General features: G+C 41.7%; 2 protein-coding genes across 7 annotated transcripts; both read right to left on the bottom strand.

Moving 5' to 3' along the window:
- Positions 1–180: 180 nt before the first annotated feature.
- Positions 181–11,487, bottom strand: LOC114427265 (sorting nexin-14-like). 4 transcript variants are annotated; one of them, XM_028395190.1, is made up of 31 exons: positions 11,208–11,487; positions 10,955–11,114; positions 10,755–10,875; positions 10,569–10,642; positions 10,269–10,347; positions 10,137–10,180; positions 9,977–10,064; positions 9,807–9,891; positions 9,577–9,733; positions 9,335–9,410; positions 9,165–9,206; positions 9,001–9,081; positions 8,719–8,833; positions 8,467–8,622; positions 8,254–8,378; positions 7,648–7,706; positions 7,271–7,297; positions 6,421–6,567; positions 5,653–5,785; positions 4,782–4,968; positions 4,604–4,687; positions 4,297–4,397; positions 3,730–3,841; positions 3,534–3,574; positions 3,255–3,374; positions 2,401–2,524; positions 1,766–1,930; positions 1,583–1,678; positions 1,403–1,494; positions 667–723; positions 181–438 (listed from the first exon to the last, which is right to left on the bottom strand). In XM_028395190.1, exons 2-31 carry the CDS (start codon positions 11,089–11,091, stop codon positions 397–399), a joined length of 2,967 nt encoding a protein of 988 aa, XP_028250991.1. In that variant the 5' UTR covers positions 11,092–11,114; positions 11,208–11,487; the 3' UTR covers positions 181–396. The 4 variants fall into 4 exon arrangements, with proteins under 4 accessions (XP_028250991.1, XP_028250993.1, XP_028250994.1 ...); XM_028395192.1 differs by having other exon boundaries at positions 181–435; XM_028395193.1 differs by lacking the exon at positions 7,271–7,297.
- A 1,040-nt stretch (positions 11,488–12,527) lies between these two features.
- LOC114427266 (heterogeneous nuclear ribonucleoprotein Q-like) lies at positions 12,528–20,465 on the bottom strand. Of its 3 annotated transcripts, none has more exons than XM_028395195.1 (12): positions 20,329–20,465; positions 18,361–18,520; positions 17,341–17,459; positions 17,040–17,147; positions 16,773–16,886; positions 16,414–16,590; positions 16,045–16,180; positions 15,481–15,686; positions 15,251–15,400; positions 15,039–15,160; positions 14,568–14,893; positions 12,528–14,064 (listed from the first exon to the last, which is right to left on the bottom strand). In XM_028395195.1, the coding sequence occupies exons 2-12, from the start codon at positions 18,506–18,508 to the stop codon at positions 14,030–14,032; spliced, it is 1,641 nt and encodes a 546-aa protein (XP_028250996.1). In that variant the 5' UTR covers positions 18,509–18,520; positions 20,329–20,465; the 3' UTR covers positions 12,528–14,029. The 3 variants fall into 3 exon arrangements, with proteins under 3 accessions (XP_028250996.1, XP_028250997.1, XP_028250998.1); XM_028395196.1 differs by having other exon boundaries at positions 12,528–14,058; XM_028395197.1 differs by lacking the exon at positions 18,361–18,520 and having other exon boundaries at positions 20,329–20,464.
- Positions 20,466–22,774: the final 2,309 nt, after the last annotated feature.

Below are 22,774 nucleotides of genomic sequence, written 5' to 3'. Positions count from 1 at the left end.
TTGGAAGGACAACCTTCCTAAACAGCAGGGGATATAAATATTTCCATATTCTAAATGCTTTTTTTTTCTTTTTTTTTTAAAGAGAGAATTCTGAAACTTTGCGTGCACACCCGGACCATGTATGTACAGCTGTTAAACACATGCACACTCATTACCCTGAGAAGAACACGGGACACAGTGTCAGTGCAACACTGATTTATTTATATAATCTATTTTACAAATGAAAGACACAGCAGGAGAAGGTTTTCGGTTCCTCTTCACGTGGCAGCTCTGTCACTGTACATGTTTAGTTTCAGGCAGCAAAAACATGTGGATTGGGATTGGGTGAGTGGGATGAGGTCATGTGTGTCGAGTATGTTAGAACCATATTTGCTTTTGTTGTTTTTTTTGTTTTTTTTACATCCACGGAGCCATCATAGACGTCTCCTTCTGTACCTGCTGTGGACACAAAAACAATTTGATTTTGGATTTAAATATAATGCATGCTAAAATTGTTGAGTTAACTTACTATTCCAAGTCATACGTAATTTAGATATTTACTGTGAGCACAGCATGTGACTATCAGTTGCATCTTTGTCGACCTTATTCTCTCTTCATGACTGAAGCAGCATGGCAATCTGTCTGACTGAAGAAAAATATAGAAATCCAAGTCTAGGATTTGTTTACCTTGTTCAGCTCAGGAAAAAGTTCTTGAATGACAATGTCCAGCAGCACATATGTCAGCTGTGGAAATAAAACATCATCATTAAAAAAAAAAAAAGAAAGAAAAAAAATCCACATATTTTATATTTGCAGAATTCCCTTTTTTTAATTAGGAGATTAAAGTCAGAATTTAGAAAAGATGGAAAAGAAGAAAAACATAAATAACACCACCCCCCCCCCCCCCATAAAACCCAGCAAAATATTATTTATTTTATTACTTTTTAATATTTAATTTTTTTTTTTCAGACTCTCTCAGACGCAGGTATCCTTGCCGATGTTGCCAAATGGAAAGTGGACTTGGCTCAGTACTCCTCTCATTATGTCGGACAGACCTTAGTCTACCTCAATGGGACCTTTCAAGAGTGTCGAATTTGGGAGTGTAACATTGGAAACCTGATCTGTGACGCTACGGTAATAATGGCAATAATGTTCACATGCAACATTCACTTCCGTCATTCAATCATATTATTCATAGTCTATTCAGAAAGCATTAACCGCTCTCTGACTCTCTTGTTCAGTGAGAACAGAGATCCCACCTCCACGCTGATTGTTCCTGCACTCCTGTGCCTGTTCAGGGCATTAAAAAACACGTATGTTTGCAATCTGATATATCACACCAATATATAACCAAAGGCCAATCATTGCAACTCAAAACCTTATTGATATTTATGTGTGTGTGTGTGTGTGTGGCAGTCTGTACCTGTTTGTTCAGAATGGGCTGCTGCAGCCCGTCAAAGAGGAGGCGCACTCCTTCATACTTGGCCTCTTCTCCGATGCATTTCCCCAGAAAGTCTATTAAAGATACGTGGCTTATGAGTTCCCAGGAAACACAATAAAAAAAAAACAGAACATGGCCGCTACAAGGACTGATATAAAGTACCTGGAATATATTTCATCATCTCCTCAAATGTCTTCTTCGCTCGTTTCTGCTTGTCGTGAGCCGAGCGGTGCGGACTGCTCTCACAGAAAACTGAATCTACGGCAAAGAATCGAGCACATTATCTAAGAAAAGGAACATTCAGCATTCAGAATTTCATTGTATAACTGGTGCAGAGCAGCAAACCTCTGAGCAGGGTGATGAGCGAGACCAGACGATGCTCCTGCACCACCTGGTTCAGTTTGTACTGAAGGTAATAATCTGTGTAGACCTCCAGCGTGTTCTTGAACAAGATCCTGCCTCCCATCAACAAGTGGTGCAACCAGTCCGGGATGTGGAACACAACTCGCCCTGACAACCATTAAGCACAGCGGTATATTTTTCATCCTCACACATACATTTGATTTATTATAATCCTGCAGCAATATACAACTTTTTAATTGTTTGCATATTTTGCTTACTTTCTGTGTTGGTGCATATATACATATTAACATCCATATATTAAAAATCCCTTACTAATATTTAAATGCAATTACAGTAACTTTCAAATAATCCCAAATCATATCACATTTACAAGAAAAGGATGGCACTAGTTTTACTTGCTGCAATATAGATACATTAAATACAGTATGTACAGCTGCCTGTGTCCACAACAGCAGTTTTGCACATCAGGAAATGCAATTTTCTGCAATTTTAATTCTGAGGGTAATAATTTGCTTATTCAACTTATAAATTTATTATATATTTAAAAAAAAAAATCCCTTAATCAGTTCATTGACTGTGTGAGTGTACTGTAGTATCTCTAATAGGTCTCCACTTACCCACATACATCAGGTAGTCGTACACCCCTTCCACAGTGATCATTTCCATGAAGTAGTTCTGATTGTGTCTCTTCTCTGTCATCTCTGATCGGCCGGCATTGTTCTTGTAGAGGTCGTTGAAGAGCTGGGGGTGGAGGGAGATATGAATATGAAAAGTGTTTGACAACAAGTAATTGTACCTTAAGACGACACACTACCACTGCATGCATTATGTTTTTATTATAAATATATAACACAATACGTTTTTATTAGAAATAACTAATATTCTTAACTTAAAATAAAATAGTAAATAGTAATAAAGTATTTTATAATAAAGACATAACACCATATGTGTTTGTGATTTAAAAAAAATAAACATGTTTAAAGTGAAATCACTTTTTTAATCACTTTTCGCTTGTTTTATTTAGACCAGAGATCATATACAGATTATACAGTTTCACCAAAATGTTGCCTCGATCTACACAAAAATATGGATTGTGTCTGTGAAGTTTCAACCAATCAGGTGGCTCTATCAGCTCCAATGACAGCAGAACAGCACGGCAGTAGATAGACTGTCACTGGACTCCTGTCCTTTGCATCTAACCTTACCATAGAACATGGATCCAGAGTCAGAGTCAGCCTCCACTGAACTGAGCCACAAGTGGACGTATTTAAATGACATGTTTGAATTTAGAGGGTCTAAAAAACGATTGGTGGATACACCATAATTTTTGAGAAGATATGCACTTTATCTATCAAGCATAAATCACATTGTCCCAATCATTTCACCAGAAGAGGCTAAAAATATGCAACAGTGTAATACACTGACACTCGACAGTCCTCTAGCTCAAAGAGAAACGTTTTACACATCCAACCTTTTTGTCATTTTCTGAAGTGGGGCTGAGGATGGTGAGTTCAGGGCGGCTGGGTTTGGGTTTGGGAGATTCACAGGAGTTGAAGAAGGACTGGATGAAAGGCTCCAGATGCTGTCCTTTCTGACAGAGAGAACACAGGACACAATGTGTGCAGCAGCATGGTTCCCTATCATAAACAAAAAATCTCTATGAAACTGTGAGAAATGTCAAAACAGCAAAGTGACATTTACCATTTGAGGAAGAGATGGACAAACACAAACACACCACAATGAGTCTTACCTCTTTTATCAGCTTGCTGGGGACGGACTTAATGATTTTCCCTGTGAAACATAAGCTTAATCTCAGTGATGTATGTCTCTGTGCCACACACACAAACACCTCTGCACTGCAACCCAAGGTCAGCCTTATCAAACACGCTCTGCTGTTCAAACATAATCCATCTCATCGTCCGCTGCACATACAGTCTGTACTATACCTAGGTTCACATCAGGTAACATCTTGTCCAGGAACTGAGACTCCATACTATGAGGAGACAGGAAGTCGGCCAGGAGCTGGCTGTTGCTCAGCTCCGGGTGCTGCAAGAGTTTCTGCAGAGAAAAAACAAACAGAAGTGCACATGAGCTCCACTCTACACTTATAAAAAAAAAAGAAAAAAAGAAAGTGGATTTGGCAATTTTTCCTCAGCCTCAAATGTTGTCAGAGTCCCTAAATGACCTGCTTTAAAAAGAGTCTATAAAGTCCACCCTGCACTGTGTCATTTTCTCTTGAAAAGCTGCAGCTGCCCTCACAACAAGTGCCACAGAGATCATCTCTTCACCATTCAGGAGAATGATTTATCCTCTCTGTGGTCCTGACACTGAGCACCTGCAGTCCATCGCAGTTTCAGAATGATCAATTTCAAAGGGCTTTTTTTCTGAAAATGTCAGTGAAGACAAAAAAGTGAGGGTGTTCCAATTTAATCCTGATGTCTGGCCTATCACACACATACATCTAGGTATACTTAGGTGTATATATGTGTGTGTGTGTGTCATTCGATATCCACCTGAAGGTACTCCTCGAACTCCTCCCGCTTGGATGTGAGAAACTCATAATTCTTTGGACCAATGATTCTCTTGGAGGGCAGCTGTGCATCTGGGAATGAGCCTGTAAAGTGTGTAAGAGAGGAATGCTGACAAAAAACATTCAGAAGAATCAGCCTTTCTTCTTCTACCGAATGGAAAATAACAGCCACGTGTTTCCCAAATCTGTGGGAAGCTGTGAGACCATTTTTTAGGAACATGTCTGAACTAAACAGAGCTGCACACAGGCCCATTTTTCAAATCACAGCAACAATAATAAAGAGAACCTACCATGAAACTCAGTGAGCTTTGATTCAAGGACGTAAAACTCCAGATATCGTCTGTACACAGACCAGTGCTCAGTCTCATGTCCCACTGCAGGAAAGCAGACATTCAGATTTGTTAAATAGGATCAAAATCTTATCAAATAAAATTAAATTCAGCTGCAAAGCAGAATGACCTGCCTCACCTGCTTTCCGGTCGTTGCGCTCCACATCGATGCAGAACACAGGAATCCTCTCCCTCTTTACGTCATCATCATAGAAATCAATGTAAGGGATTGTGATGTTCCAGGCCGAGAGGTTCCGGGGGGTGCTGGGGGTGGAGGCTGCCTCTAAGGGGGAGTCATCCTCCAGCACCATCATGGCCTCCTCCACCTTGGAATAGAAGGACAAGGAGGATCAGGATTACAAAATGGGTCCGAAGTGCTACTGTAAAGACACAAAGGGCTAAACAATGAACGTGAAATCACCCTCTCTTAAGCTGCACATCAAATTTATTACACATTGTCCTGACAGAAAATTCAAAGAAAAAAAAAAAATAAGGCTCAGACGGAGTCGAGGCCACAGAGCAACACACATGTAAACACAGGATATCCCTTCACATTTAACACAGGGGAAGAAATATTTCCTCGAACTACAGCAACCGTTTGTGTTTTGGAACAGTAAGAACAAAACACACCTGTTTCATTTCTCTCGAAAATTACATATACTCATTTTCATAAGCATCACATGGAGTTTCACAGGGAAACATCTTCTTTTTGAAGACTTGTTAAAAGCTTAAAAGCATTTCATTTTTTTTGTCACACAAAAAAAAATCAATGGATGCATGGGGAAAAAACATGTGTGGCCGGAATCCCAAGCTACGAAAATAATAAAGTTCATCACTTTCTGGATGTCTTGGGTGATACTGAAACATTGAGACATTCTTTTCCTTACTCATCGGCGCCCTCATGTGGAAATTACTTGTACTGGTGCCACTAAGAAACAAAAAACAAACAAAAAAATCTTCCTGCTTTATAACACAAATTAGTGACCTACAAAACGAGAGTTCTTCCTCACCAAATCATCCTCCCCCTCTACCAGCCCATAGGACGGCAGCATGGCACCCTCCATGGTCGTGCTCTTGAACACTCCTTTAATCTTGCTGCCAATGCGGCTGATCCCGAAGGACTCGCCCCTCTTTGACGTGTTCCTGCAGTTCGAACAGGGAGGGATGTCGAACAATGAGTGACAGATGCCACAGGCTTGAAGCAAGGCGCATGCAGCTTCAGAGAAGTGACAGGAAAGGAACCACAGCAGCAGAGAGAGCGCAAAATAGAGAGAGAGAGAGGCGGCATCATGACTGCACACGAGGAGGGAAAAGCTAAGGTAGCCAAACCAAAAGCTGGGATGTCACTTCACAGTTGTCTTAAAGTGAAATGTGTGTGTTGAATGCGCTGCAGGGACCAAAAAAAACACACCACCACACAACACAACACAAAGCAGTGAGCGGTGAACAGGTGTCTAGTTTAAAGAGGATCACAGTTTTTAATGATGACAAAAAGTGTTACCAGTCAACCAGAAGAGGCACAGGTGCTCTGTGTGAGTGCCTGTTAGGTTGAAGGAAAATATACCCAATACACAAGAGGCTGGACACAAAAAAAAGTTACTGCATTGTCAAAACAAACAAACCAAAAAACTCACAAATGAAAAGACAAATAAAAGATCCATGCATCAGCCCCACCATGCAGGCACCTGGCTGGAACCGGGGTCGCAAGTAGGGAAGAAAAGTGGAGTGCATGACATCACACTGAGCGACCTGTGACACACAGATGGACCCTGACTTACTTGGGTGATGAGTGACGGTGGGATAGCGAGCCGTATGGGAAGTTTGTGAACGTGGACTGGGCATGGAGGGAGTTAAAAGATGCAGGTGAAGAGCTGCCAGAGGCGGTGAACAGTGAGGACGGGGACTCGGGGCTCCAGTCCCAGGAACTATAAGCAGAACAGGGTCACATCCCCGCGGGCAGCAAGGAGGGAGAGGACCGTGGATCATACCAAGGGCAGGCAGGATGGTGGTTACAGAATCAGAGTGGACATACAGTCACAGACACACAGCACTGTGGTGGTAATATTTAGATGGCGTATCGGGTGGAACATACGGGCACAGTGGAGGAAGTTTAGGCTCATAGTTGGTCGAATGTGTGAATGAATGCACTTGTCAATGCCATTCTCTGCTGTCTCATCTATCACCTGAGCGGTGTTACTGATGCTGCTTTCATTACAAGATCGTAAACAGATTTAAAAAGATGTAAAATCATTCCTCTTTTGTGATTTTGGAATTAAGCAAAAACATCAGTTTGCAAAGAAAATCATAAAAACTAAAGGCTAAAGCAGCATGAATTCTGATTAGCTTCACTAGCATTATGACTCATGCTATGATTAGCACGGTTAGCTGATTAAGGTCACTTCTCTCATTTGCATTTACAGTAAAAGTACCAAATAAGACTTGTAGTTCTTTTTTTTTTTGGTAAAAATGACAGCAGATTGCAGCGGGGCCGAGGGCCCAGTGTGTTTGTTAGAAAGGCAGAACATCGCCCTCTTCAGGCAGGAATGGAGCGTCTTTTGTATCTGGCGTGCAGTACTGTTTTAGCCAGCCACTGTTTTGATCAGCACACTGATGCCTTATGATACTCACCGAATGTCATCCAAACTCAGGCTATTTCTGGAACAATATGCACAAGGAGTTAGTGGCAGGGCCCCAAAGGCCACATACACACCGCACCCCGAGATGGAAAGATCAATTAAAGCCTTATTACACTGGAAGGTAAACAGCCCTTAGTTTTTTTTTGACTGAAGCCATGTTTATATATTTGATGAAGTTGCACTGCAGTTCACACTGCAGTGAAGCGTGTCTTGTTTGAACCTGACATGTATTATATAGAAAGTTATTAATGTTCTCATATATTATAATAAACATATATTTTGTGTTTCAGTAGTTTTCTTTGTTAAAAATAAACTCTGAGCCTTTATTTGATTACACACAAGCACAAAAGCTGCCAAAGTGAATCCTACCTGCTCATCTTGGAATTTCTGGCAGGGGACTCGGCCCCTCTGAGAAGCTGGCGGAAATACTGGCAAGAAAGACATGGAAACAAAAGACAGCAATCAAATTCATGCATAATATATATTTTTTTAAAAATTATGTATCTAAAGAGCATTTTGCGCTTAAAGTATTCATCACTGCTGCTGTTTATTTAGGAATGGGAGTGGCAACAAAATAGAAGTTTGATATTATTTTCCAGACTCTATTCATGCAGGCTAGTGGCCTGCTGTGGACAATGGCTCTGCTCTGGTCCACCCGGGCGCATTCAATGAAACGGCCTCTGAAGGGTGAAATTCGGCTTGGCAGTTTGGCATAACGCCAGCGTGGGGCTCATTGGCCAGTTGTGCGTCTGGTATTGATGACAGGGCCGGTGGCGGTTGGTTGGCTGGCAGATCGGAAGAGCACAGCTCAACTGAGTCATCGAATTCCGAATCAGATCTAATTTCAGCATTTGGCAGCAAACAGCTTTTGTGTCGGTCTGTGCTGTTTGTGATATTTAGACATCTGAACACGGCACTCCGATAGGATAGAGGTGATTCATAAATGGGTCTGAGCCGTGCGGTGTGGATGCTAACCTCGTCGCTGTGACAGAACATGGGGGTGAAAACATTCTCCAGGAGAGAGAGGACGTGTTCATAGGCTTCAAACAAGCACCTCATGGTCTGCAGTTTCACCACCTCTGCATACGGGCCCTCAGCAACTGAGATATTAAAGAGAAAAAAACAACAACATTATTGTCACACACACTTCTAATTAAGACGTGTTCAGTAAAGATCTGTGTCACATACTGTTGCGTATTTCGTCCACTATAAAGGGGTCGAAGCGGATCTTGTCGATGCTCTCGTCCAAGCAGTACGTCTCATAGATCTTCTTCACTTCCTCGTGAAGCAACAGCTTCTCTGAGTCGGACAGCTCCGGGCACAGGATCCTGTCGTTGAACTCCTCTGAGCAGAGCGTGGTTATGGACTGGTTACACACAGGCTGAGGGGGTTTGGGAATGAAAAGAGGGCTCCAAAGCTCCAGCTAGTTCTAACACTCACCAACTGCAAGGCAGAACTGGAGCACATGGACTGCTCCTTCCTGCTTCAGGAAGTTCATGAAGCGAAAGAGAAGGTCTTGCTGCTCTCTGATCTCCTTTAACTCCAGCTTCAGCACCTGATGTGAGAGACGAGAGTTGTAAACTATCTCCTTCTCTTCTTCCAGGTTACAAACTTTATAATTGACTCCTTGTGAGTGATAAAAAAATACTCTTCATATAGTTTTGTACTTTACACTCTGTTTAAGTTCATTTTGTGACCTGTGGCCTGCTGGATCAGACTTACTGAGGGCTTCTTGTTCCGAGTATCAGAGTACTTTTGTAAGAAGGGAACCAACGTTGAAGTGGGCTCCGTGGCCTCCTCGGGCTGGTGGGATAAAAGGTCAACCATGCCACAGCTGCATCGGGTTCACATACACTTAGTACAAAATGACAAACACGCATACTTACAGAGTTGTCGATAAATATCAGAATCAAATGATTGACCGTGTCCTGAAATGAAAACAAATAAAAACATAAATGTCGAACGCTGTTTTTTTTCTTTTTTGTTTGTAGCGCTGGAAGGTTTCAAGTGCAAAACGGCGTAGAGATTCTGCCCTTATTAACACGTCTACACTCACAGGATCAGCCACGTAGTCCATTGAAGGAAGGAAGACAGAACCAGCCAAGACTTCTCTTATCAGGAGAGTAAGAGATCTGAGAGGAGAGTGGAGAGATAAGGCAGCAGGAAAAGAGAGAATGAAAAAGTGAAGAATGATCCTTATCTCCTTCTGTATGCTGTCAGTAACTGTCTCTGTGGCTGAAAGTATAGTTCATTGCTGACAGAAAGCATGCACTCCTTACTGCCTCAGCGGAGACTCACCTGCAGTCTGTAGCCTTCGGAGGCAGGATGTAAGGGAAAAGCATCTCCGTCATCTTCCTGAGATACAGAAGCTCGTCTCTGCGGCTGCGAAGAGCCACGTGGAGGTCGGGACCGTATTCATCCAGGGCAGCCTGTTGGAGATGCTCCGTGTTCTTCACTACACCGGAAAAGCAGAGATAACATGAGTTCATCTGTTATGCACACAATTGATTCTACGTTGTGTCCTTTACCTTTCTGTCTGGCTTTGCTAATGATTTCAATGTGCTTCATGGAAACTTTAAGTAGTTTTCTAGTGATGAGGGATGCTACGTCGACCTAAGAATGAGAAAAGGACTTCAGAATAATCCACATGTCATCATTCTGCATCTGAGGATTAGAAACCCATGCATCTAACCCTAACCTTCTGAGTTCGGCGAACCAGCACAGCTGCGAAGAAACGCAGAGTCACCCTCAGCTCATCGACAAACGCCTCATCATCAGTGATGTCCCTGAAACAGACACACATCTCACATCTCTACTGTGACCAATGACATATTCTACCACAGTTTGTATTGGCTCACCTATACCAGGGATACACAAAATTTTCCAGAACAAGCTCCAGAATCTAAAATAATAATAAAAAAAAAGTTAGAGTTAAAGTTTATGAGGAAGCTTGATCATGTTTTTAAATTTTTATTTTGTGCCTGTATTACCTCTGAAAGGGAAGCATCCACCTTGGAAGGAACTTTTAGGTCAAGCCATGGCTGGTAGTTTTCAAGTAACAGAGTGGGTCTATCAATAAGAAATAAAGACACATGACGCTGTAACAGAGCAGGGCACTGAGGAAGGCTGTCTGACCACTAGAGGGCAGTGTGACATTTTCCGTCTGACCACACAGGATTGAAAAACTATATATAAAATTATGTATATGTTATGTAGGTAATGGAGTATGAGAGAACATCCCTAACACACCCCCTGCTGCACCACAATACAAATCCAGCCGGCTCACTCACCTGTGCCTTTTGCATTTGATTTTTCCACAGACTGCACAGCTGTGTCCCAGTGGAAACAACTCCTGCTGGTATGACTGCAAGACATATTATTGATCAACAGCAAGCATCATCCACTGTAAGCGCTGATAATGTGACCTTCTGATGCATCCATTCAGCTCGAATCCACCCATCTGCCCCCTGACCCACCTTGATTTTTGGTTTGATTGAGACTAAGATGTTGGGCAGCAGAGACTCGGGCCCCAGTGAGCAGTAGAAAGTGACAATTCCAGCCAGGAAGGACCAAAACACCATTATAATGTGGATATATCTACAAAAGACACAAATGTCTTGTGAAGTGACGAGGGATGGCAGAGGTGATGTTCACTGATGGTGCTGACGGCTTTTACCTATTTAAAAGCACAGTTGACAGCAGCAGCACCAGCAGCAGGAAGCAGAAGACTGGATACTGTCGGCCCAGCTCTCTGACCCGGTCCAGCTTCATCCTGCGTCTTATTTTCTGCAGATAAACCCCAATGCAGCCCATCCTGCTCTGCCTGCACTATATCACTGTAACATAAAGCACACTTAGTGACATGATTGCACGCATACGCTCACATTATAACCGAACAGCCTGCAGTGATTTTTTACACATGGACTTACTGTCAGTGTGCGGCGGATGTTTTGAGCCATCTTTCGCTGTTAGTCCAGCAGCGACACCATCATGAATTTGCGGAAAAAAATAAATAATGCGCAAGCCGCCCTGTTTGTAGGATCAGCGGCAGTCACGCAGCATCATGTCTCCACAGACTCACTCTTCTGACTCTGTGGTAGGTTGTTGTTGTTGTTTGGATAATGGCTGCGCTCTTCTAGCTGTCATTCTGTGTCCATTGAGGTGGTGGGGGGAGCGGGTTTGCTGCGTGGTTGTCAGTGCTGGAGACGCGTGATGTCACCTCCGCTGCGCCCCCCAGCTGCAGCTACCGGCTCCGGTGTTACGCAGAGAAAGGCATCAACCCCTGTCGCGGGTGCGCGCACAGCTAAAACGATGACTACCGGGCTTCAATGCTGAACAGTGTGACGGTAATTTATGAACGTTTACAATTATTAGTGAGAACTTTTTTGTTGCGTGTAGTTAAAACATAAAAAGTCAGTTAAACTTGCAGACAGTTTAACACACAACGTGCTGTTAGCGGCGTCTGATTCCTCCATCAGTGTTTTCACTGGATGTCCTGCTAAGATCATTTTTTGATCAACACATATTGCGTTGTCAAACCGTCGCTTACAAGTGATTTGGATGTTCAGTAGTGCCCGCTATAGCTGTGCGCGTCCCCGCGAGGGGATGCATTTCTCGGCGGTACGCAGAACTCTGCATTACACCTGCAAGGCAAGGCTTGTAAAAGTCCTAACAAACGGGGCCGGGGGCACTCAGGGCGCATAAATGCATGTTGAAGAATTAACCTATATATAACTAAATGTTTTTAAAACAAGGAAAACTACAAAAGCAACCCGCAAATTCATATTTCTTTAGACAGCTAATGTGCATATATTAAGTTTAAATGAGCTGTTGCTCTACCTGCTGAGGAGATTTGAGGTCTTTAGGTCGTTCGACCACAACTCTTCCGGTGCCACCTAATTTAATGAATGTAATTACCCCACCTTCATCTTTCTGTTTACTAAAAAACCTCCAATAACACCAAGCATATCTACGTCTCTGATAAGTATGCTACTGACACTTTTGTCCATGTATAAAGGTTTCTTGACCAACTTTTTTGATGAATCCTTTAACCCTTTAGTGGTTGCATGTCACTTCCACTATACACTTACTCATACAATGACTATTATTTCTTCGGTTTACATCTTTCTTTCTCAGGCTGTTGTCTCAACTTCTCTACAAATACAAATACCACACATACCACGTCGGCTTCTCTTTCCTGATGATTTCATCCCTCCTAAAAAACTTTTATCCAAAGAGTAAGACACAGATAGAAATCAAAAACTTTATTACAAAAATAAGTTACACTCACCTCCATTTTACAGTATAAAACAATTTATTTGCAGGAATGCAAAAAACGTTGTTGGCCACCAACAATAGTTTAAAACTGCTAACATCTTTTTTTTCAAAAGGTGGTTGTTATGATTTTATTGAGGGAGTTAACTGTATAGAAAACTGGGATTGAAGAGCACAGTTTCCTTTATGCTATAACCTGGAAATAGAAATCATTCACTGCAGTATCCCTTCTACCACTATGGGATGATGATCCCTCACCAAATAGTAGCAGCAAACCTTAGGCACACATGCGCACTGGCTGGGCAATATGGCAATTCAGTCATCAATCAAGATTAATTCCAAAGCTCTTCTACATAGTTGCTGTCTTGAAAGGTGAGAAGGGATCATTGAAGATTGACATGATCTTACGAGGAGGGTTGAATTAGGTTCTTTGACATTATTCTGACACTGTTTGAAAATGTGTTATCCATATAAAAGCAAACCCACTGGAATATTACAGTGGCACAAAAGGGACACTGCAGGGCTTTATTTTTGTTTTTTATTTTTTTTTAATCAAAGGCAGTTGGATGCCTGTGATGTTGAAGCCTTTACAAAAGTAACATTTTCAGAAAAACTATACAACCAGTAACTACATACTCTGAAGAAGCAAGGCGGCTAATTCAGTTCAAAATAGGATAAAAGCAGGGCTTGTTCAGACTCATCATATGAGATTGTTTTGCATGCCCCGTTTGACTGTTTGCAGTCTGCAGAGCTGCAGCTGAAATGACTATATTACATTAAGTACATCGTTTTTGCGCTGCAGCTCTTGTGCATATTTTGTATGAAAACAAGCCCTGCTTTCATCAATATAGTTTCCCTATTTACAGTACAGGCCGGGTAGTTTAGTCCTCTGTACTGAGGTAGTCAACCAACCCTTTAAAGACAAGTTCTGAAAAGAACCACTTTCCTGGAATGCCTGACTTATCCATGCCAGGTGGGTACACCCTAAAACCCTGCAAATGTTCTCTTTCAAACATCCAGATTAAACAATTAAGATTAACATGGATATTCCGACAATAAAAATTGCGATTAGCACAAAAATATACAATAGCATCAAGCTCCTTTGAGCCACTTCAAACCTAAGAACTTAAAAAGTGCAATTTCTTCAATAATTATTTTTTTTTAAAAATGGCATGTTCAGGGGACAGGGAAGGGGTAGATTGTAAGGGCAATTCATAAAGCCCTATATATCAGGGCAAGGTACAGGGACATGGGGCAAAGAGGCTGATCTGAGTATTCAGAATCCTCCGTCTATTTGTTTTAAGGTGGCAGTTTCAGAAACAAAAAAAAAGGAGTACAAAAAAAGATTGGGGAGGGGGGATGTTTTTTCTGTAAGGCTGGAATATCATTGGACCTTTGTCGTGCTCATTGTTGTTTCAACATCCATTGCAGCTTACGGTGTAACCCCACACATCAAGTCAGTATCCACTGTGACAGGTCAGGACCGTCCACGGCCCCGTTTCCCTGCTAGATCAACAAAAGGAAAAACAGCATTAGTACCGTCAAGAATCCCTCACAGCACCACAACACTATCGTTCTTTTTCTTTTACTCAAGTCAATCTGTTGCCACGAGTGCAGGGCTCAGCGGGCCTCCTTAAAAATATAGTTTACTGTGAATGACCTCTGCCTGCTGGCAAACAAGCTGACTAGCTGCTCTGAAAGACGACACCTGTCAGTGAGTTATGAGGCCAATAAGCAGGTGTTGCTTCCCCCCCCCCCAGTGACCCCTTACATTTATACCAATATTTCTAGACAATACTTGGACTCAGGTCATCCTCAACATTAATTTTACGAATGCTAATAACCAACGAATTGCTTTTTGCTCTGCATTTTTCTTACAATACTCAGAACTAAAAGCAACAATACATGCAACTTCCTTTTTCCTCACTGCTAAGCAATCATCTGTAACAAAGTCAAGCTAATTTGATTTTTGCCCATTCAAACTTACTATTACACTATGCAGGAACACCATTCACCTCTGATTGTTCCAAGGCCTCCTCGCTGGGAGAAGCCTGCTCGGCCCCTCGGTGTAACAGCACCACGGCCCCTGGTCTGACTGGCACCTCCACGCACTCCTCCCCTTGCGCCTCGTCCTCTCCCAGACCCCTGGAAGTCCTCATAGCCATAGTACGGGTCATCGTAGCCGCCTCGGTAGTTGTGGTAATCATATCCATAGTAATCGTAATAGTCTTCATAGCCGTAATAGTCAGGAGGGTAAGAATAGCCTCCCCGGCCGACTCGTCCTCTGCCCCTTGTGGGTGGTGGCATGTGAGGGGGCCCGTAGTAATAGTAGTCATCATACCTTAGGAAAAACACACCAACTCCATATCAACAAATGTAGCTTCATCAACAGGTTTACATAAAGCTGAGTAGTTAACAAAAATAAATAGTAAAATGGGAGCTCTTGTAATTATATACTCTGTTTGCATTGCACTGTTCCTGCTTACATTTGTGTTTTAGCGGCTTGTCTCTGAGCTTTGCGCTCTTTCCTCTTCTGGTCAGGTGGCTTGGCAAAGACGATTTCAATGTGCTCCCCTTCAAGTTCTTTGCCGTTTAGATCAGCTAAGGCCTGTAAAATGAGTAATGGCAACGTTTATAGATGCTCTCTCATAGTAACTGCTTTGTGTGTCTGTCCAGTGAGAAGGGTTTACTTCTGTACCTTCACTGCACCATCTCTTTCTTCAAAGTGAATGAAGGCATAGTCTTTCAATTTCTTCACTCGCTCCAGCTTGCCAAACTGACTGAAGGTCTTTTCAAGTATCTCCTCTGTAACAGTGCTTGCTAAGTTCCTTACAAACAGCACCTTGACCTGCAAACAGACAATACAACATTCAGAATGGAAGGAAACGGTTCCAACCAGAGAACCCCGTCAAAGATCCTGTGCCTTACCTTGGCCATGACCTCTGGGTCTGGATCCTCAATGGGGTCGGCCCACTCCACAGTGACCACATTTCCCCACACCTTCACTTTGCCACTCATTAGCCGGCGGCGAGCCTGAGCTGCCGTTTTGTGGTCTTCATACTCCAGGAAGCAAAAGCCCCGATTCTTCTTCTTATCATCTGGCTGGTGGTACAATATGACATCATTTAGACCCTCTGTACAGAAACAGGAGAGGTGGAGAAAACACAGGAAGGGGTTAAGAAATATTGTTACAACAGTGAGACCAATGCTGCCTTTACAAACCAACAATAAATGCTTCAAAGTTGATTTACTGCATATTAATATAAGCTTCAATAACTTCAGAAACCAAGCTTTTATTGAAAGAGTAAAAATAAATGTCCACTCAGATCTTAGCGGTAAAGCCATCACTGTAATGTAAATTACTCCAGTAATGAGGATTAGATCATCATTTGGACACAAACAGAAATACTTTTGAAAATATTTAATTTGAAAAAAATTTGCAGGGGGAAGTAAACTAAACCTAAAATACAAACAAAGGCTGTGCTAACTCACCTGTGACTTTTGCAAATTCTTCAACAATCTGGTCTTTTGTTTTACTCTTGGGGATGGAGCCAACAAACAGTCTATTATTGGCCACAGAGATGCACACTCCAATGTGTTTACCCGGTCGAATTTCATTGTTGTTGCACTGCGGAAGGATAGAGGATAGTATATGATGCAAGCCTACATGATGCAGCCTGTGACTGTATCTTACTAGCACATGCTTTCCATATCTATACGTTTAAAAATTATTACTACAACATTGTACGCTTTATAAGATTACTAATTTCTTTGAGCGTTACTGGCTGTGAAGATCCATTTTGACAGGCAACTCTAAAAGACACGCCCCTTTCTGTTATACTTGCAGCAGGGTAGACCTACCAATTTGACAGCCTGCTGTGCAGCTTCTTTAGTGCAGAAAGTGACAAAGGCGTAGCCTCTGTTCAGGCCACTGAGAGGATCCATCATCAGGCGTAAATCCCAGATGGGGCCAGCTTTCTCAAACAGTGGAACCAGCTCATCCTCAAAAAGGTCTCTGGGGATTTTGCCTACAAATATCTGTCATGATGACAGGAGAGAAAAGTATGGTGCATGAGAGGACTTCTTCATTTGCAATGTTAAGACAATGGTATTAATGGGAAAAGATATCCAGTCAGCTCCTAGTGGTATGCTATCAATGTAACCATGGTAACTACACTTGGTCCAAAACCTACAACAGCAAAAATATAAAAGTTTTGTACCTCTGTACCAATAGTTGGCTGTGCCCCTGAGTGGGCTGACTCTGGTGGGGGTCCACCATACTTCCTCTGTCCTGTTGTCACATCAAGTGTGTAACCAGTCCTCTCCAGCAAAGCCTGAGTCAGATAAACATGGGAAGATGAGTTACTGCTTGATCAGTTTTCATGAGAGTGTATAGTATTCAAATCTCTTGGTTATAATGCCCACATGTATTTCTGCACATGATGTCCAGTTTCAAAGCAATCCTTAAATGTATTCTTATTTCTCACTTTGATTTTGGCTTCATCTGGTCCTTTATTTGTGTCTGACACTTTGGTCCCTTGTTTCTCTCTCTGTCTGTATGTCTTCATCACGCCACAAAGAAAGGCACTTTTGTTCTGAAAGAAAACCAAATGAGCACAATCACAATTAAGCCATTAGGACAACTTGATTGTATACAGGACTAACAAGAAGTAGCAAAAAAAAACTATACATCTTATAGATAAAAGCAATCACAAATAAAAGCTGCATCAAACTGCTTTTATTCAAAGAAATTTCACTTAGTATGAAGGAACCATTAGAAAGGAATACCTGAACATGTGAGAGGTCGCTGTCCTTAAACTGCAAAAGGACTTGGAGAGCACCTTCCTCGTTGAATTCTTTCAGAGCCTCAATTGCTCGATCATCTAAGTCACTGTGTGACACCAAACCTGGAGGTTGAACAACATAGAAAACAAATGATAAGCTACTTGTACAGCATACATTACTACTTTATCAAACACAGAGATTTGGTACAATGACTAAAAGAACCTACTTTGGAAACACAATACATCCTGTAAAGCAGTTATGAATAAATAATAACAATTAGAAAAAATGACGAGTGGGACCAGCCTCAACTAAGACTCTATTCAGTAGTCAGGCTGCACTTTACTCTCCAACCAGCACATTTTTGCAGAACTAATCACAACAGATGTGACAGTGCAACTCGATATGCTAGTGCCCCTCTATACAGTGGCTGGGAGTTTCTAATGAGCCAGTCTGCATTCTCTTCTATGGAGGGGCCGTCACCTGTCCCAGGCAGCCACACACCAGACAGCTGCTGCCATTGTTTCTGCCTCAGTCCCATCTGGCTGAAAAGGCCAGACTAGTACTTTTCTATATGTGGCGAACCAAACAAGTCCTAAAATGACCCCGGAAACTTCATCATCCCCATATGAGCCTGTGAATGTGACCAAAGCAACAGATATTTCTGCTGCAACTAGCATATGTTGAGATACCTACACAACACCACTTCACTTTGTGACAGACTATAAAAAATTGTCAAGAGTGGAGGGGCTCATCAAAAAACTCCTAGGGAGAGGAAATTCATTCGCCCTGACACCATGTGGGGAATGCAAATGCTGCAATCATTTACACATTTTCACACTGGTAATGTGTAATTTGTTATTTTGTAGCACTGCAGTACCCATTTTGGTAGGAAACCACAAAAAGTTGCTTCAGGATCCCAATTCCCCCATTCAAAAAAGGTGATAAAATGACAGTACATGCAAGAAATTGATAAACATAAAAAAATTGCATATTGAATATGCAAGTAGATTCATGGTGCCTTACCTGCTATGTAAATTTCATCTAGTTTTTCAGCAACTTTCTGTGGTAAACCAGCTTCTAATAAAGTCTGGAAGTGCTCAGAATGGGTAACTGCAGCAGAGGTGTCCATTGGTTCTTCTGGACCATTTCCATTAATATGTTCTGTGGCCATGTCTCCAGAAATCTGTGTAAATGCAATGAGCCAAATTAATCCTGGGTCAAGGGCAAGACTTGGGATGTTTTCAAGAGAGTGTGAAGTCTCAGACTTGGCAGGTAAATAGTTTCAAAAACAAACAAAATGTGTGAATAGTTATAATCTTGAATATAGAGTGAACATTAAATTTATTAAGCACAAGTTATCAAACAGTGGTGCAGATAAAGTGAGCAGTTATTTAATCCTTCACAGTCAGGAGACTTTTCACTATCTTGATTTAACACTTGCAGCTTTCAGCTGCATGAATTAGAAGCCTCAAAACCTGAATGCTGAATATGGGCAATCAACATGTGACGCCGTGGGCAAGACAGGCAATGCACATACCGAATTCCCCTACAGTTCAGTTCAACAACATATTGTAAAAACAGTGCAACTGTCAGGTTTATGTCCATGTGGCAGTATTTTCCATCCTGGTGTATTCTGGGTTAAGAAGTTAGAGCCAAGTTTACTTGCTAACGCCTGAACCTACAGTCATCTTGGTCGCTGCTGGTGTAGAAGCCTTGTCTGCTATGGTCTCCAAATTACATGTTAGCTTACCTTCTCACTGCTGACTTCAGCACAGTCTAGATAGCTGATACACGTGTTCCATCAGAGAGTGAGCCCCGGTTTCCGGTGGCTGACCAGTGAGCAACTATGCATCCTTTAGCATTTTGTTTACTGACACCACGGCAGCAAATAATGTTACACTATGGTAAATACTACAAATATCTTGTTACTGAAAACCCAGCCCTTACGCCTCACCCCCCTGTATTGATGGATATTTGGGCAGCAACTTGTGCAAAGCAGCAACCAAGCTGCTCCTGTATTCACATTAGTCTGTCCAGCAACACTGAACTCAGCAAAATGTGGACGGCAATCTTTTCTTTAGGCCTAACCTTACCGTTTGCTAATATTAGCTTAACGATATCGTGCAACAGACATGTAGTAGTGTCTGCTAATCAATCTTATTATATCGGTAAGCACGTGCTTTCTCAGTGGTTACAGCAGAAAAGCTAGTAGCTACCTTAGCTGTTGAGTTAAAAACGAAAAAGTGACTGTAAAGCCCTCGCATGAAGCTATATTTTCTTCTTCTTAAAGGTTATCATATTTCTGACAATTAATTATTCTCCCACCGTTTTAATGATAATGTTAGATTTGACGGGGAGGGACGAACTCACACACGTTGAGGCTAGCTAGCTAACTAGCGGGCTAGCTCGCACAGCTAATGTGAAGGCAATCAAGCTAACTAGGGACTTTCAACGGGACAATAACATGAAGCGCTAGTAAGCATTTTCTATGAATGCAGTTGCATTTATTATGTTACTAAGACACAACGCATCTTTGTTTGCATAGGAGTATGGCTTAATCGCCCATTCTTGCCAATATAGTTGGCTTTTGCCTGCTAAACGCTGTTAGCATACAATGACAATGAGCATGTCAGTTCCATGATCTGTCAAAATGGGCTAGCTTAAGCTAGCATGCTAATTCGAACGGAATTTCAGTGAGGCCATTGTTACAACGTCATTTGTCGGTAAGGACTTTACAAATTGACAAACTACGGGTTTAAAATATACTTGGATCCAACCAGACATTGGAAGCTAGAGGTTTAGCCTGCTAGATGCGTGGTTTGTCAACGTGCCGCCACATAGGAAGAGTCCATTTTCAAAAAGCCGGTCTGGAGAAGTCGTTCCCAACCACCACCAGTTTCCACATTGTTTGAAACAGCACCGCACGATTTCAGACTTTTTAGCAATCAATTAAGCAACAATCACGGGACCAATTAGAAGCATTCGCCCTACCTGCCGCTGGCACACCAACGTGTATGGTGCTGATTATTTAGGAAGATAAATGTGATATTTAAAAGACAGAAAAAGTGTAAAACTCCCGGCACTGGTCCGGCTCCAGTCATTCACTCTTGATGATGTAAAATGGCTGCCACGTTCACGCCTCGAGTTTTGTCTCGTCGATGGGGTTTCTTGGACAGCCCTGCACGGGCTTGCCTTGTATGCATTTTACAGTAGAGCAGCAGGTCATCCGCAGCATCCATCATAATTACCAGCGATCAGTGATTCCACCACGGAACCGCTTATTTCCCGCGGATGGACTTTAATAAAGCGGTCCAAAGCCAAGTTACAGCAAAACAGAACATTCTGAACAAACAAACGAAAAAGAAATTCATAATAATTACGGTAAACAATTAATTATAACTGTTATGTCCATAAATATTTTACTAACACTGCAACTGTTATTTACATGATTAATAATAAAATTATTGTTATTATAAGAACAATAAAAATAATAAAGCCTATTTTTTTAATATGGTGTCAAAATGTCATCACGTATCAATCCATATATAACCTACATAAACCAAAAGCTTTATATTTTGCACCTTATGAGAGCACACTTGTAACAGTATATAGTCAAGTGTGCATGAGTGCTGGATAGGGTTAATTTGACTTTCCACCACACGGTGTCACTCTTCTCACGGGTTCAGCACAAAAGACAGAGTCTGTGTTTTACTTCTAATACATTTGCATAGAATATATACATGCATCATTATACTGAAGACATTTATCAAGGGATTATTAGAATAAAAAGGTTCAAAGGGTTAATATATTATTTTCTGGTTATCACTTGAATATCCTCAGCTGCAATGCTGATCTTTCGAAATGCAAATGTTGCACAATACAATGCGACGTATGACACGGCTACAAGTCTGCTATTTTCATCATGACTAGAGGAAATCATAGGCTTATGGCTATAAACAATAAAATTTTAGTAGGTAACTGACTCTGCAGCTCAGAGCATTTACAACCTGGTTGGAAGATTTGGGTAATATGTTATGCAGATGTTGAAAAATAGTACTTCATAATTTGGTCTGGCTCCTTTTCAGCATAAATATTCCATAGATATTTTTAAAGGTAGATTGCAAAGAATTTCACATAAAAGTAAGAGTTAAGAAATGCAGATATATCATAATATTAACATAACATAATAATATCTGTCTCTGCTTTATTACTGCTTATAAACAGTAACTAAGAGGAAATCTGAGGGCCTTCGCACACACTCTTGTGATGAGATAGGGGCCGTGTTGTGACAGATCTCTCATGCCACCGTGTGGAGAAAGTGACAGCTCATCTTCAACAATCTGGCTCCTGAACAACTCAGCAGAACCTCCACCTGTACTCTATATGCCCCTGTACTAAAGAGGTGTGTGGATGAAGTGTAAATTATACCTGCATGGTGATTGTAGTGTAACATAAAGAGGGAATGATTTAAAAAAAAAAAGACCTGAACCTTTACATTCCTTGTAGTAAGAACTGTAGCCTGGCCTCATAATTTACATCGAAAGGATGAATGGGAATGGAGGAATGATTACAGTGACTTATATTTAAGGTGTGTGGAGATGTGTAGAGCTGTGCATAGACTCACCACAATTATGGTCAGTGACTTGGTTGGAGGTGAAAATACCTTGTGGGAAAGCTTGGATCAATAGGTATGTTTCAAATAAAACCTTCAGAGCAGAGCAACAGTGGCAAGGAAAAACTCCCTTTTAACTGGAAGAAACCTTGAGCAGGACCCTGGAGAACCTTCCTGCTGACAGTCGGCCAGGTAGAGGCGGAGAAGAAGAGGTAGACAGGACAGAGAGGATGAAAGAGAGAGAGAGAGCAACAAACATGCACAAACATAATACATTATGACAGGTAAAACCACTGACAAATGAACAGGCAGCAAATGAATAGTCAGATGGAGGCAAGCGTAAGGATCCGAGTGACATTGGACTCAAATGTGATCGCTGGATGACCCAGTGGCAAGGCTCAGTGATGCACAGTTGCATATGGTAACTATAGGCTGGGTCATGTGGTCTAACCCCACAGAAGAGCACTGTAAAAGCATAAATTACAGAAAAACCAGTGCTATTGCAGAATTCTTCACCATGAAGAACTGCTGGCTGATCCCCTTTTCATCCTCAATGAATTCCTTCCATGTTGATTTGTTTTGATTTTGATTTAAACTGCATGTACCACATAGCCAAAGTAATACTACACATTTCAACAACCAACAGGAATTATTGTTGAACCTGACACAAAAGCTACAACAGGAGCCAAAAAGCTGCTGAACGCTTCCATGATTCAACATCTTCTCCTCCACACTTACTGAAATTACAAGTCTTAGGCCAAGGATTTATCACCAACACAACCAAGGACAGCGGACGGAAACTTATGTAAACACACAGAAGAAATT

The sequence above is a fragment of the Parambassis ranga genome, chromosome 22 (assembly GCF_900634625.1).
Source record: "Parambassis ranga chromosome 22, fParRan2.1, whole genome shotgun sequence".
Classification (NCBI taxonomy): Eukaryota; Metazoa; Chordata; class Actinopteri; family Ambassidae; genus Parambassis; species Parambassis ranga.
The sequence above is the reverse complement of the archived record's forward strand: the minus strand, read 5'-3'. Positions and strand labels throughout refer to the sequence as shown.

Bases quoted from the DNA above. Each gene is read 5' to 3' on its own strand.
- LOC114427266 (XM_028395195.1), bottom strand. From the start codon at position 18,508: ATGGCCACAGAACATATTAATGGAAATGGTCCAGAAGAACCAATGGAC. The intron at 17,460-18,360 runs GTAAGGCACCAT...TTCAACCTCCAG, and splicing joins AGATGAAATTTACATAGCAG to GTTTGGTGTCACACAGTGAC. The intron at 16,181-16,413 runs GTAGGTCTACCC...ATCCTTCCGCAG, and splicing joins CACAGCAGGCTGTCAAATTG to TGCAACAACAATGAAATTCG.
- LOC114427265 (XM_028395190.1), bottom strand. From the start codon at position 11,091: ATGGGCTGCATTGGGGTTTATCTGCAGAAAATAAGACGCAGGATGAAG. The intron at 5,786-6,420 runs GTAAGTCAGGGT...TTCGAACTGCAG, and splicing joins CACCGTCACTCATCACCCAA to GAACACGTCAAAGAGGGGCG. The intron at 1,679-1,765 runs GTTTGCTGCTCT...TCTTTGCCGTAG, and splicing joins GCTCATCACCCTGCTCAGAG to ATTCAGTTTTCTGTGAGAGC.